This window comes from Pelodiscus sinensis, chromosome 2 (assembly GCF_049634645.1).
Source record: "Pelodiscus sinensis isolate JC-2024 chromosome 2, ASM4963464v1, whole genome shotgun sequence".
NCBI lineage: Eukaryota > Metazoa > Chordata > Testudines > Trionychidae > Pelodiscus > Pelodiscus sinensis.
In genome coordinates this window covers 970,330-984,859 of record NC_134712.1, presented here as the reverse complement: position 1 = coordinate 984,859, position 14,530 = coordinate 970,330, and the positions used below count along the sequence as shown (strand labels likewise).

At 52.7% G+C, this 14,530-nt stretch overlaps 1 protein-coding gene across 5 annotated transcripts in view; it reads left to right on the top strand.

The window, feature by feature from the left end:
* Nucleotides 1–7,762, top strand: part of ZFTRAF1 (zinc finger TRAF-type containing 1) — a 41,595-nt gene extending 33,833 nt beyond the window's left edge. For all 5 annotated transcript variants that reach the window (XM_075919918.1, XM_075919921.1, XM_075919919.1 and 2 more), the window contains exon 4: nt 790–7,762. In XM_075919918.1, coding sequence (XP_075776033.1) covers nt 790–1,181 — 392 coding nt within the window. In that variant the 3' untranslated portion in view covers nt 1,182–7,762. The remainder of the gene's footprint in view (nt 1–789) is intronic.
* Nucleotides 7,763–14,530: the final 6,768 nt, after the last annotated feature.

Here is a 14,530-nt window from a genome sequence, read left to right as displayed (position 1 = left end):
TTGTGCTATTCTCGGTGGCAGTTTATAACCACACGCATGCCGGTCGTTTGCAGCAGGCAAGCCTGCCCAGCCAACTGACTGATGGGGTGTAATTATGTGCGGTGTGCACCACCCCGTCTCACAAGCTAACCTGAGCTCACCCTTCACTGTGCAGCAACACATTCAAAGCGAGCTAGGGAAGTGCTTCTTTACACACCAGCCTGTTGACTTGGGAGACTTGCGGCTAGAAGGTATTACAGAGGCTAGGAATTCAGAAAAGGGTTAGACACTACATCTGCAGATCTCTACGGGGTATAAACCCTCCTGGCTCCAGACCTGATCCCATCACAGAATGAGGAGTAATGGTCTACACATGGGCTTTCTTCAGCCTTCCTTGTAAGCACCTGCTAGGTTAGATGGTCTGATCCAGTGTGGCAATTCCTGTGTTTATTAGGTGGAGTATTCAGTGGATTTGATTAACCTTCTTTGTATTTTATTCTCCCTCTTCCCTTCCCTTCCCCTTCCCTCCCCTCCCCTCCTCTCAATTTTCTGCATCTTGAAAGTGCTTCCTGCATTTACTGTTTTGGATGGACTGTTCAAGTGCATTGAGTTCCTTCCCAAGAAGTCACGTTTCTCCTGACACTAACTGGCTTTGCGTGGTCACCCCCAGCCCCACGGGTCTCCTTAAGCCATGTCAAGAAAGGTCCTGCACAGGTAGCCACAGGTAACTCGAACGCGACTGTTCAGGCTGCCAGCTGCTCCGGTTAATTGTCTGTGTTTTCTCCCCCGCCCTCTTTTGTTGTGTTGCAGAAGTTCAGTTCCGTCCCTATCGCACCGACGACTTCATCACACGCCTGTACTACGAGACGCCCAGGTTCACCGTGCTCAACCAGACCTGGGTGTTGAAGGCTCGAGTCAATGACTCGGAGCGCAACCCCAACCTCTCCTGCAAGCGCACCCTCTCCTTCCAGCTCATCCTGAAAAGCAAGATCAGCTCGCCCATGGAGTGCTCCTTCCTGCTCCTGAAGGGGCCTTACGACGACGTGAAAATCAACCCCGTGATTTACCACTTCGTCTTCACCAACGAGAACAACGAGACGGAGTACGTGCCGCTGCCCATCATCGACTCTGTGGAATGTAACAAACTGCTGGCGGCCAAGAACATCAACTTGCGGCTTTTTATATTCCAGATACAGAAATAGGCCAGGCTGCGTTCACCTGGAAGTTACCCAGAAAGCACCACTGAACCATAGTTACCTCGTACAGCGGCCTGGGCCAGTGGGGGGGGTGTCTCAGTAATTTGATCGTTTTAAAAGGAAACAACACCACCACAACGTCTGCATGTGTATGCAACAGCGTAAGCAGCCACAGCCTTCCCTCCCCCTGCCCCTACCCCCCTCCAGGGACAGACAAGAATGGAGCCCAGTCCACGCTGGGGACTAGCACACGGGGGCGCCCGCTGGGAATCCGGCAGAGCACACCCAGAGCTCTTTGGCATGCTCTTGCAAGGGCCGGCCGAGAAGCCAGCAATCCGAGAAGCTCCGTATATTGTGACTAGACAGAGCCCTGTTGTCATGGTAAAGTGCACAACCCCCATGTGGCAGTTGGGGGAGGGGAGGCTGTGAATGGAGGGGGTGGGGGTATTTTCTCCCCTCCCTTCGGATAACACGTGGCGTGAATGAACTGGATACATGTCCGTTTCCTGTTTTGGGGTGGGGAGCACAGAGACGAGTCAAGCTGTGATTTAAGGCTTGGGAGAGCCTAGTTCATTACTACTTGTGCAGTCTGGTCCTCTGTCTATTTTAGCAGTAGAATAAAACAAAGGGGGATTCCCCTCTCCCAGAATACACAAAGGGATGTTGGGGGTAGAATGTGTGCTGGCCGGGCTGACGTACCCGCTCTTGCGTGGGAGACGGACGGAGATGGGGCTGAGGTGCATTACGCATGAACGTGTTCCAAAGAACCAGACTCCCACATATGTCTAGTTTGTTTAAACTAATTGTTCCTTCCCCGCTACCTGTGCCCCAGTGGAGTTAACCATTGCCATGGTTTGTAACTGGAAGTGGGAGAGGCTGGGTGATGGCTAGGAAAAGCAGACACGCCGCGCATTGTGAGATCTCTCACACAGTTGCGCCGCGAACCTCCTGGGCTGAGGGAGCTTTTCCTGGTCATTCCCAAATGACGAGACTCTTGTTCCCGAGCAACTTAGAATGGGTTGTTGGAGCATTCCCGCCATGGCTGTGCTGATGGCGAATGGATCAGAACGGTTCCTCGTCTCCCCTCCTTCCCTTCCCCCACAACCGCCACCCTGGAATGCTGCCAACACAAGACTGCATCTCTAGCTGCGGGTGTGTTGCACTTCACGAAGAAACCATCCCGCAGTCATCTCTAGGTCCATGCCTCCTGCAACCCTGCAGCATCGCACAGGTTGAGATTTTATCTAGACAAGACGAGGACGCGTGTAGAAACCAAACCTACGTTCTTGCGGACTTTTCGGAAGGCAGGGTGAAATTCTGTCCCTTTGCAGTTTTGCCAAAACTTGAGTTTCTTGTGAAACAAGAAAAGAAGAAATGAGTTGCAGGCTCTTCTAGTAATTATGCAATTTTACAGTGTGAAAATATTTTTTATATAGGAAATATATACAGCATGTTTATGGACAGGGATCGTGCAGCCATTCACCAAATTGTGAAGAGATCTACAGGGATATTTCACTTGATGCTATTTTTAAGAAATGTAAATGTGGGGTATTGCTGGTGGTGGATGAAAACTCTCTCTCAAGCTCCTTAATGCTGTGTACGCAAGACCAGCCACCTAGTAAATATGCCCACCGAGGTCAGGCTATCCGATTTTATTTTTAGGAAATAACTGGATTGGGTATGATGTAGGTCAGGAAAACCTCCCGCAGATGCTGCCTACAGTGAAGTTCCGATGGTTTGACTTTCTGGGACGGAGCTGTTTCTGCCCTGGGTTTTCATTCAGAATCATGTCCACTTTCCAGCCTAGCTTTCTCACCTCCCACTGGCTGGTCTAAAGGCAGTGGCCAGAGGGAGCTTGAGCCCTGGTATTGGCAACTTGATGAGTCTTTCTGCTGTGCCCCATGGATTAGGAGAATGTTTATAGCATGAAGCCTAGTTAATAGTCTGAATAGTGTCTTGAAATCTTAGCGATGTCTTTTAAAGAGTCGTAGCATTGCGTAGAATGAAGGGTATTACTGCCAAGTTACAAGTTCGGTTCAAAGTGCTCAGTTAGAATGGACGTGAGATTGACAAGGAAACACTTTTCCATTAGCTGCTGGTGTTACTGTCTAGTGTGGAGTGGGAGTCAGAGCGTAAATGTTACATGCCCAGCCCCTTCCTTCACGACTCTCCCCCTCCCCTTGAGAGCAGCATTGCCCCTAGAGCCTTCGGCGTGGGAGATGTGCAGCGCGGACGTGCTAGGACAGGGACGCTGTCGCTTTCCACAGAGCTTCGGAGGAATCGCATCTAGTATAGCTTTCTTTTGATTAAATACCAAAGAGCCATTTTCCCATTCACCCCAGGACTTTTTTTTATCCTCACGCTACATATTAGACTGGCCGATGACATGGCACACGAGAAGGCCAGAGTCTGTATTTGGTGACGGGTTTTGAGTGTCTAAGAATGACGCCAACACTGCGGTGCCCGTAGAGCAGGACCAAGCATCTTGTAAAACTTCCGAGGAATTTCGTAACGGTGAATGTACCTGTTTTCAGAATGGACACTCGCCTGGCTCCTGCATTAGCATCGCCCAGGGCGGACTCCTTTTAGTGCTGGCTCCTGGCTAGTCGCTGGCAGGATCGGGTGGAGGCCCGGTCAGAAAGAAAGTGCCCTCCGGAGAAGCTCTTGAGATCAAGCTGGCCAGGACCAGGGTCCCTTGTTTGGCAAGTGGAGAATGGAGTCCAATGGCAAATGCCGGGCAGACTGAGGCTCCCCACGGCCAGGCTGAGGGAACTTGCCCTGCAGTTGTCTTTCCATTGTCCCAGCTTGCAGTTCAGTGTGTCATGCAGGTGGTTCACATGCACAAAAGGCTTATCAAGGAAAGGCAAGCTCCCCTCCCAGGGGGCCAGTGTGGTAGCTACTGGCTCAGACAGGGCCACCTGAATGGAGCTTGTTTCTTTCCAAGGAGCAAGAACTCCCTGGCAGTCTGGCACAGACCACTCCTTCCTTCCGGGGATAGCTCTTGGAACCGTCCTCGCTGAGATCTGCTGCTTTGCAGGGCCGAGAGCACCCCCAGATGATTGGTCCCTAGTGGGGATTTCCAATGTTCTGCAGAAGAATAACATAGGGTGGCCAGATGTGGATAGCATCCCCATGACAGCACATGTCCTGTTGGAGTCCATGGACCCTTAGACCTCTGCTCATCTGACTCACGGGATGCTGACACTGTGCCAGGTATCTCCCGAGTAGCGTTGTTGGAATGACCCAAGTGATCCAGACATGTCTTGGCTACAGCCTTTGGGAATTGGCGATGACCAACCCAGGTGTCCGTGAGACACAGACTTGCCTTCTGCTACAGCTCTCAGAGGCTCACGCTTGCGTGGAAAGAGTTGTCACTCTGCTGAAGGGTTTGCCTAGCCTCGTGTAACCGGGAATACCCTGTGCAGCACCAGCACCGTGTGGCTCTGAAGGGCGTTGCGAGGTTCAGTCCTGTGATACGAGAATTGAGTTCAAGCCACCTTGCGGACGAACCAGTGCGCCCCACAGGTCTGTTTGGCAGGTGCCAGTGGCCTCTCCCCACCCCTGGTTGCAAAGGCGGAAGGGGGAGTGAAAGGTCCCCTTAGCCATGTTCTGCGGTGCCTGACACCGTCCATGCAGCGTAGCCTAGGAGGCGATGATCTCTCGTAACCAGTCCCATTGCGTTGCTAGACCCCTGGCCTGCTTGGGTGCTTTCTACCCAGGACCCTGCTTCTGAACCTGGCGACCAAAGAAATCCAAGCTCCGGCAGCAGCCGTGCTAACGGTAGGACCTCGGTACGCCTGGCGGTGAGCAGAGAACGGAAAGCCAAAGCCGCGCTGCACCAACGGGGGCTGTTGGAGCCCGGCACAGCTCCCACCCTCCCGCCGAGGCCTAACCGAAGAGGGAAAATCTTCCCAAAGTAAGTGGAGTCTGAGAGGCCTGTGCTTGGAAAGGAGCCGGTCCCTGCGGGGTTCCCCTTCCATCCAGAAAGCACAGAACAGCTGGGGGCTTAGCCTGAGGGGAGCCTCTTCCCCGGGAGGCTTGAGAGCCCACAAGGTGGCAGAGACACCGGTCCCTGTTAGGAGGTTTTGAAGATCCTTGGATCCTCGGGAATCTTCGTTCTGCTGTTCCATGGACAGGCGCCTGCAGTCACCTTGGTGCAGCTTTGTATTTAAGGAGCCACTTTTTAAAAACCTGTCCAACCCCCACATGCACCTGAAAGGGAAACGCTTTGTTTTCTATTTCGCCATCTTGGCTGTCTCTGGCGCACCTCAGTGGTGCCCTGCTAGCTCCCCGGGGTGGGACCGCTGTGTGGTTGGCACGCTGGGTTTTCCCCACGCCAGCTTCTCCTTTCCGAAAGCTGCCAGCAGACGGGTGTGTGTTCTGGCACCTCGGGTAAGAACCTGTGGCAACCTGCAGACTTTTCAGGCTAGAAGGATTTTACCAGGTCTCCTCCTTCCCCGCTTCACTCCCTGGGGCTTTAAAGCTGGCATAATCCTGCAAGTCAGAACTTGTTTGTGGCCTAATCTTAGCACAGGAGTCCAAGTTCCTGGTTTTTCATCCCTGAACATGTTCCTCTAATTCTCAGAGTGCAGGGTGAGCACTGGTGAGTTTCTGGGGTGCAATTGTTCTGTCTTTGGTAGCTCTCGCCCCCAGAGACTGGCTCCCATGGTAGAGGGGAACTTTGCATATCTTCATTTGGTTGGTGGGAAAAATCTCCGGCTGTTTTCTGTGCCCTTTGCTTGAGAGGCTGCCCAGTGGCAGCCAAGCCTTCCTGTGCTGCTGTCCAAGGGGGAAGTCACACTGGCTGCTTAGATCAATCAGCCCTACATCTAGACGCCCGGAATCCGCAGGGCCCGGCTTCCCCACCAAGGTAAAGGAAGCAACAGCTGGCTAATGCAACGTGGGAATGAGCAGTGTTGGAATATTCGTCTTCTCTCCAAAGACGACTCTGTTTGGGCCTTGGGAGTTTTTGATGCAACTTCTCTTCTGTGGATTCAGCAGGAACCTCCAGCAGTTTGCACATTCGATGAGATTCCTTTTTTCTCTGGGGGATGGGCAGGATCTCTGGAGACCCAGCCCGTCCGCTGTCAAGTGACGCGACTCTGTGTCTCCTGCCGCACAGGACAAACCTATCCTGTCATCTCACCCTCCCCCATGCACATAGATCTCTCCCTACTCCTCTTTTGTGTCCCAGTTTTACATACTGTTTGCTATGTGCCTTCGATACCGGCCATTGGTTTCCAAAGGATGGCTGCGGGAAAGGTGGAACCTTTTCCTTTCCCAGGAACGCTCCTTGGCAGCCCTCAGCAGATGCTTCAGGCACGAACGCGTCTGTGGCTTTTCATCTCAGAGGTGTAGCTGCCACTTTTCTCCTTTCTCTTCTCTTCTCCTGTTGCCGTTGAATGTTTCTGTTCCCGTTTTTTGCCTCTCGATTCCTCTCTCTGACAAGCGCAAGGAATAGTGCTTCGGAGTAGCCATGTGTCTCCCGGTCTGAAAAGGGTCCCTACAGGTGGGCTGAGCTCATCGGTCAGAAGCAGAGTGAAATCTGCATAAGCCTGGGCCAGTCTTTGTGGCTCACTCCTGGGGAATGATGTGACCAAGTTGGGTCTGAATGGCTCGTCCCCTCGGGTCGCTGTTTGTGGATGTTTTCATAAAGACAGTGGCAGGTAATCTCTTGAGAAGCCAAAAGTCAGGACCCTTGTACAGTATTACAGAAGTTCTCGTATATTAATAGTGGTTCCAACAGTACAAGATGAAGGGAGGAGCAGCTGTATATCCACATCAGACAGACGCATTACACTGAGAAAAGCACATCGTGGTGAGGAAGGACGAGGGTCGTTCGTCAGAGTCCAGTTGCTAGAGTTGGCATTTTGTAACAGCTGTGTCTGTTGCTCCGTTGGGATTCGCGGTTTTAAAATGCCTTCCTGAATCCGTTTCTGTGTCCAGGGATCCTTGACTGCCTGCCACCAAACTCAATGGATTTTCTGTGTATGATGGTCAAAAAAATTCTAAATAATCCAACTTTTGCAAAGCTATTCTCTCTCTCCTCACCCTCATCCCTCAGCGCCTTTGCGTAGCTCACCCTGTCCTTGCTGGACATTGTAAAATTGATACACAGTAGCTGAGCCTTACGTGTCTAGTTCTGGACTAGACAAATAAAGATTGTAGCATGTCTCTTCATGCCAGGGCTGAAGACTGGCAGACCACAAACCTCCTTACAGTATTTACTGTGGGTAATTTATTTAACTAGTGAATGTAGAATTAAACTAATTTAAAAGCTAATGGGTTGTTTGCGGGATCGTATGTCCTCTCTGTAATTGGCCTGATTTTATTTGTGTTCTCGTTCCTTTCGTTCATTCTGTATAGAGGGGCTAGAGCGGACGTGTCCGGGTGGGGGGCGGGGAGAGGGTTAATTCCACAGCCGAACTAGGGAGGTTCAGACTCGATTGCTGCAAGTCAGAGCGGAGGAGTGAAGAGAGGGGGGTCTGATGCTGTTGGGAATGATTTATTCTATTCCTTTTGTGGTCTGCGTTCGGTTGGAATAGTTTCTGTATGTAACTGTAGTAAAAAAAAGAGAACAAACCAAACCACCTGGGTCTGTGTTTATTTGACCAAAACATGCCGCCAGCTCACTTGGAGACCTACCAGCCCCACGGGACACAGGGGCGCTGTTCTGGGGAGCAGACCTGCAGGTGTTACAGAAGAAACAGGTGACCCAGGAGCGGATGGGGTAAACGGATCTGCTTTATTGCCTACACACATTTACCTCGGACATTCAACACAACATCCGAGTGGCAACAAATAGGCCACAGAATCTTTGATCTATTTGAGTATGTTAATTCACACGTCTATCACTACTTTTCCTAAAACCTTATTTAGTAATGTTAACGGCCATAAAATGTATATTAATAAGCAAATAATGAATACAATTATACCCGCCCCTAATTACTATTTATATAATCTCTCATTAGATCAACATATTCTTATACTACAAACTAACAGGTTACAGAGCTTACAAGGAATGTGACCCTGAAGATGTGTTATGCAGCGTCAATGAGGATGAGCAAGAGACATAACAAAACAGAGCATCTCCATCCTTATCTGGTCTCCTAGGCTACAAGAATGGGGGGAGAGAGCGTGTTCATACAGCAGGAAGAACAATACTGGGTTTGACCAGACTCTCCATCTATCTTCCCACACTACAAAAACAGAAGGAAAAAGCCTGTTTGAAGGGCAGGGGCAACGCCTGTGCTGGCTACACCCCTGAACTACTAATGTCGAACAATTTCAGACCTATTAATTTTTATATATCCCAGACCTGCTTTGCTGCAGAGATGCTCCCGGCCATTGTAGGTATGGCGGACTTGGCCCTGCCCGGCGTGCGGGGCTAGACTGCATGGGTCCCTTCCAGCCCTGTGTTTCTGAGACTCCCTGGAGGAAACTTGAGCCTTGGCAGCTCCCCGGAGTCCCATACTTATGAAAGCCGATTCCACTCGTGCCGTGACGGTGGCCAGGAATGGTGAGAACGTCGGAAAGGGGCCTCTTCCATGCCTAGCAGGCTTTGGCTGGGATTCATACAGTTCTGAGCCTGCATGGCCAGGACCCCAGCAGACAGACTGCAGGTGGCTACAACCCTGCGTGCCATTCCTGACCAGGCAGAAAGGCACCATGGGCTGGAGAACTAGCAGCCAGCCGCAGCCAGTCTCCCAGCAGCCCAGGTATGGCTACACCCCTCTCATCCCTGTTTCACCTGCCCCAGGTCTGGTTCCTAGGCCCCGCAGCCCAAGCTTGGGGTGAGAATGGGAGTGAAGAATCCAAAGCCGAGTGGATAGACAGGTAATGGCAGAGAGATCGGGGCAGTAACGAGTTCTTCATGCACAGTGCTGGCTTCTAAATGACGGAGGGGCTGGAGGATTCCTGTGGCCAGTCCAGCGACAATGGTCAAAAAGCAAACGACCTCAGGATAGAGGTGGAAATAGGTCTCTTTACAGCTCCATGTGGGACCCCAAATCACATGCTGCCTGCAGGACTGGTCACTTCCTCTCGCTCATGGCCCAGCAGGAAGTGAAGGGGTTAAGGGGGTGTCATGGCTGATTCCCCATTCTGGCACGATGAATGCAGAAGTGGGGGCCCGCAAAAGTACCCCAAAACCTTCTCTCTCCAGGCTTTGGTATAAAGCGTCCCCCCCAAAATCTTAAAAACCTAGATTTTGGGGATAAAAATCCACTGCCACCATCAAGTGCTTTTGAACCCACAAACGGGTCGACACTTGAAACCAACCCCCGGGCACCCCAAGCACTCTTCCCCAAAGAACTTGAAAAAGAAAAGAGAAAATACAAACTAGTCAGAGGCCTGCAGATCCCACAGGCAGATTTTCCAGGACACAGAACTGAACCAATATCAGGTTAATAAAAAAGAAAGAACTTTTATCATCGCAACAATACTCCTGTTACAAGCATAGCTGGATTGGCTAGATGGTAAGCACCACCAATTAATAAACTCATGGGGAATTTTCCCATGGGAACAAAACTTAGTTACAAAAGAGGACTATTTCTAAATGCACAGACATCAGATTCTCATTCCCAAACCATAAAACAATAAAACCTAACGGATTTATCTAGACTTTGCCCTACTTACAGATGGTGAAGAGTATTTTCTTGGAGAGGGACATGTTGTCTGTCCCCCTTAGTATCTGGAGAGAAACTGCCCAGAGACAAAATAGGGGAAAACCCCAAAATGCCTTTGTGTCCGTTTGAAATCCCTATCTGCATTTTTATTGGCTGACTGCTACCGGGCTAGCTACAGTTAACCCCTTAGTTCCCAGACTGCTGGCCATCCCTCATGACCATGACGGGGCAAATGAAAATGGTTAGAAGCACGAAGAGACGCCTGCACGCGAGACAACGGAAAGGCCTGGGGCTGTGTCGAGGGGAGATGAGAGGTGAGGTAGTGTCCAGAGTAACTGAATAGCCAAGGTGACTCGGGCGTTTCTTGTTACCTTTTCTGACACATGCACAAGGGTTGAAAGGCAACGCAAGCAAACAACCTTTTTACACAGTGCGTTGCCTGTGGAACTCTCTGCCACAAGATACCAGAGTCCAAGAGCGCAGCAGGACAAAAGAACCTGATGGATGTTTCTGTGGAGAACTAGATCAGCCACAAGTTAGAAGTGTAGACGTGGGTGTAGATTGTCTCTCTGAGGTTTCTGTGCTCCCCCCCCCCGGGTTCTCCTCCTGACTGAGCCTCTCAGAGCTTGTAATCAAATAGCCAAAATCAGGATGTGTCGGATCCCAGTTCAAGGCCCGGGTCCTGGGAAGAACGCCTCGGGTGCATTATCTCCGAATTAGGCATTCTGTGTGTACAGGTTAGGTTTTCCATGTGCCTTCTTGTATTAGCAGTGGCCTTTGTGATGGACGGTCAGTGTGTTTGATTAACACCGTCATTGTGAGATTAGACTGGGCACAGCACTCTCCCAGCCTCTGGCCTGCCGCCTTTTACCATTAGTTTGGCAACGTGTTAGTTTTTGTACCATGCAGCCTATTTCTGGATGCCCCCTCTGGCCTGCTCAGCAGGGGCCTGTCCGGGTATGAGTCCACGAAGCAGGATACCCTCATGTTCCAGCAGCACAGTTCTGATGCGCTGGCTTGGATCGGCAGTGACACCGGTTTCTTTCTTGCCCTGAAGGTGTCGCTCAGGGGTGGCCAACCCGTTACAGACAAAGAGCCAAAAGCGTGGTGGATACAGCGTCAACAGCTGAGGGAAAGACGTTGAGCAAAGAAAACCCCAAAACCAACGCTGGGAACCCACCAAAAAGCCCTCCCGAGTGTGACAAAGCTCCTGCGTAAACTGCGCTTCCAGGCAGCTTGGCTCGTCTCAGGCTCGCAGCAGCCCTGTTTTCGGCACCACCCCGAGGGCGCTAGTTTGCTGTTTGTTGGGCGCCTCTCCTCATCAGCCGGCGTATGGGACAAGGGGAGAATAAACTCCACCGTCTGTTCGCCGAGTGCAAATGGGGAAGTGGGGGCTGTGGGGGGGGCAGTGGGGAACCCGGCCCCTCCAGCTTCCCGGGCATCCCCTCCACGTCGCTGCCTGGGCCGGCTCTGTGCTGAGAAAGCTGAGCAGGGCCGCACAGCAACGCCGTCGGGCAACTGGGGGCATCTGTGTGTTTGGTGGGGCCCACGTCATCCTCACGTCTCCTTCCAGGCTACGAATACACACCTGACCCTCCCCCCCCCAGCCTACAGGGTCAGCCTGTTTGCCCAGGGGAGGGGGGATGCCTGTGTGCGCCCTTCTGCCGGTCTCAGGCCAGGCCTAGGCGGGGGACGGGGCTGAAGACTGTTCAGCGCAGCCACCAGGACAAAGGGGAAAATGTTGAAAGGGCAGCGCCTGCTGGGGCTGACCCCTTCCCCCCAGGAGGGGAGGACGAAGGCTGGCTCTGGCTGTCACGGTGCCTACGTACTAGGGCTCCTACTAGGGCTGCGTGACTGGCATTGGTGGGGGGTTGGGGGATCCTGGCGAAGGCGAGCCCTGGTAATGACAGGATCCCCAAACCTGTCAGGGTCCTGCATTGCTAGGATCCCCCAAGCCCCCAGCACCAGGCCCCTCCATTGCTGGGCTTCCCACCCCCCCCCCAACATCTGGGCCCCCCATTCCTGGGGTCCCTAAAACCCCACAGCACCATGGCTCCTCATTGTCAGGATACCCCAACTGCCCCCAGCACCAAGACCCCACAGCACCAGGACCCCCCATTACCGGGGTCCCCAAACCCACTAGCACCAGGGCCCCCCCCATTGCCGGGATTCCCAAACCCTCCAGCACCAGAGCCCCTCGTTGGGATCCCCAAAATCACCAGCATCAAGGCCCCACAGCACCATGACCCCCCATTAGTGGGATCCCCAACCTCCCCTGTGCCAGAGCCCCCCATTGCTGGGATCCTCCAACACCCCAATTGCCAGGGCCCCCATTGCTGGGATCCTCCAACACCCCCATTGCCAGGGCCCCCATTGCTGGGATTCCCCCCAAAAAAACAGCATTAGGGCCTCCCATTGCCGGGATACCCCCAAAACCCTCCAGCACCAGGGCCTCACATTGCTGGGATACCCCAAAACCTAGAACCAGAGAGCTGGAAGAGACCTCAGAAGGTCAAGTCCAGCCCCCTGCTCTAGGCAGGACCAATTCCAACTAAATCAACCCGGCCAGGGCTTTGTCAAGCCGAGACTTAAACACCTCTAGGGATGGAGACTCCACTACTTCCCTAGGGAACCCATCCCAGTGCTTCACCCCCCTCCTAGGGAAATAGTTTTTCCTAATATCCAACCAGGACCTCTCCCACCACAACTTGAGCCCATTGCTCCTTGTTCTGCCACCTGTCACTACTGAGAACAGCCTCTCTCCATCCTCTTTGGAACCCCCTTCAGGGAGTTGCAGGCTGCTCTCAAATCCCCCCTCACTCTTCGCTTCTGCAGACTAAACAGACCCAAGTCCCTCAGCCTCTCCTCGTAAGTCATATGCTCCAGCCCCCTAATCATTTTGGTTGCCTCCGCTGGACCCTCTCCAATGCGTCCACATCCTTTCTGTAGTGGGGGGCCCAGAACTGGACACAATACTCCAGATGTGGCGTCACCAGAGCTGAATAAAGGGGAATAATCACATCTCTGGATCTGCTGGCAATGCTCCTCCTAATGCACCTAATATGTCATTAGCCTTCTTGGCTACAAGGGCCCCTGTTGACTCCTATCCAGCTTCTCATCCACTGGAACCCCCAGGTCCTTTTCTGCAGAACTGCTACTTAGCCAGTCGGTCCCCAGCCTGTACCAATACTTGGGATCCTTCCATCCCAAGGGCAGGACTCTACACTTGTCCTTGTTGAACCTCCTCAGATTTCTTCTGGCCCAATCCTCCAATTTGTCTAAGTCACTCTGGATCCTATCTCTGCCCTCCAGCGTATCTACCTCTCCCCCCAGCTTAGTGTCATCCGCAAACTTGCTGAGGGTGCAATCCACCTCCTCAGTGCCAGGCCCCCTCCCCATTTCCAGGATCCCCAAATCCCCCGGTGCCAGAGCCTCCTATTGCCAGGGTTCCCAAGCCACCCAGCACTAGGGGCCCCCCATTGCCAGGATACCCCAAAAACCTCCAAGCACCAGGGATCCCAGTGTCAGGCTTCCCCAAACCTCCCCGTGACAGGGACCCCCATTGCTGTGGTCCCACAACTGCCCACAGTGCCAAGAACCACCACTGCTGGGGTCCCCTGATCCCCCCCAGGGCCAGGACCCCCAAACCTCCCAGCACCAGGGCCTTCCATTGCGGGGGGCGAGGTTCTGGGTGCAGGGCTCAGAGGTGCATGAGGGAACAGCTGATGCTCATGTGCCTCCAGTTTGCGGGCCCCCCTCAGGCGCAGGGGGCTGGGCAGACACTCCTGGTGTGGGCGGGGCTGAGAGCCATGTGCCCAGCCCCACACCACTTCCGGAAGGGTTCACTTCTAGGCTACGTCTACACTGGCATGATTTTCCGAAAATGCTTTTAACAGAGGCTAAAGCGACTGGGACTTCTCAGTTTAGAAAAGAGGAGACTGAGGGGGGATAGGATAGAGGTCTATAAAATCATGAGTGGTGTGGAGAGGGCCGATAAAGAAAAGTTATTAGTTTCCTAAAACAAAATACAGGACTCTGGAGCTTTCGAAAGCTCATCTAATAAACCATCTTGTTAGTCTTTAAAGTGCTACATAGGCCTGTATTTTGTTTCAGCTACCCCAGACTAACACGGCTACATTTCTATCATTATTAGTTTCCATAATAGAAGAACTAGAGGACACTAAATTAAATTAATGGGTAGCAGGTTTAAAACTAATAAAAGAAAGTTCTTCTTCACACAGCGTGTAGTCAACCTGTGGAACTCCTTGCCAGAGGAGGCTGTGAAGGCTAGGACTATAATAGAGTTTAAAGAGAAGCTGGATAATTTCATGGAGGTTAGGTCCATAAAAGGCTATTAGCCAGGGGATAAAATGGTGTCCTTGGCCTCTGTCTGTCAGAGGCTGGAGAGAGATGGCAGGAGACAAATCGCTTGATCATTGTCTTCGGTCCACCCTCTCTGGGGCACCTGGTGCTGGCCACTGTCGGCAGACAGGATACTGGGCTAGAAGGACCTTTGGTCTGACCCAGTACGGCCGTTCTTATGTTCTTATGAGGGCCAGTGAGCTGTTCCCGGAGGAGGGTCTCCGAGCGCCTGGGCCGGGGAAGGCGCAGCAGTCGGCCTGGGTTCCAGCGCAGCGGTGCAAGGCCCGGCTTGGCCCGCTGGCTCAGGAAGGCAGAGATGCAGCCGTGCACCAGCGCCCGCGCCGGCGGGAACAGCACGCGTGAGGC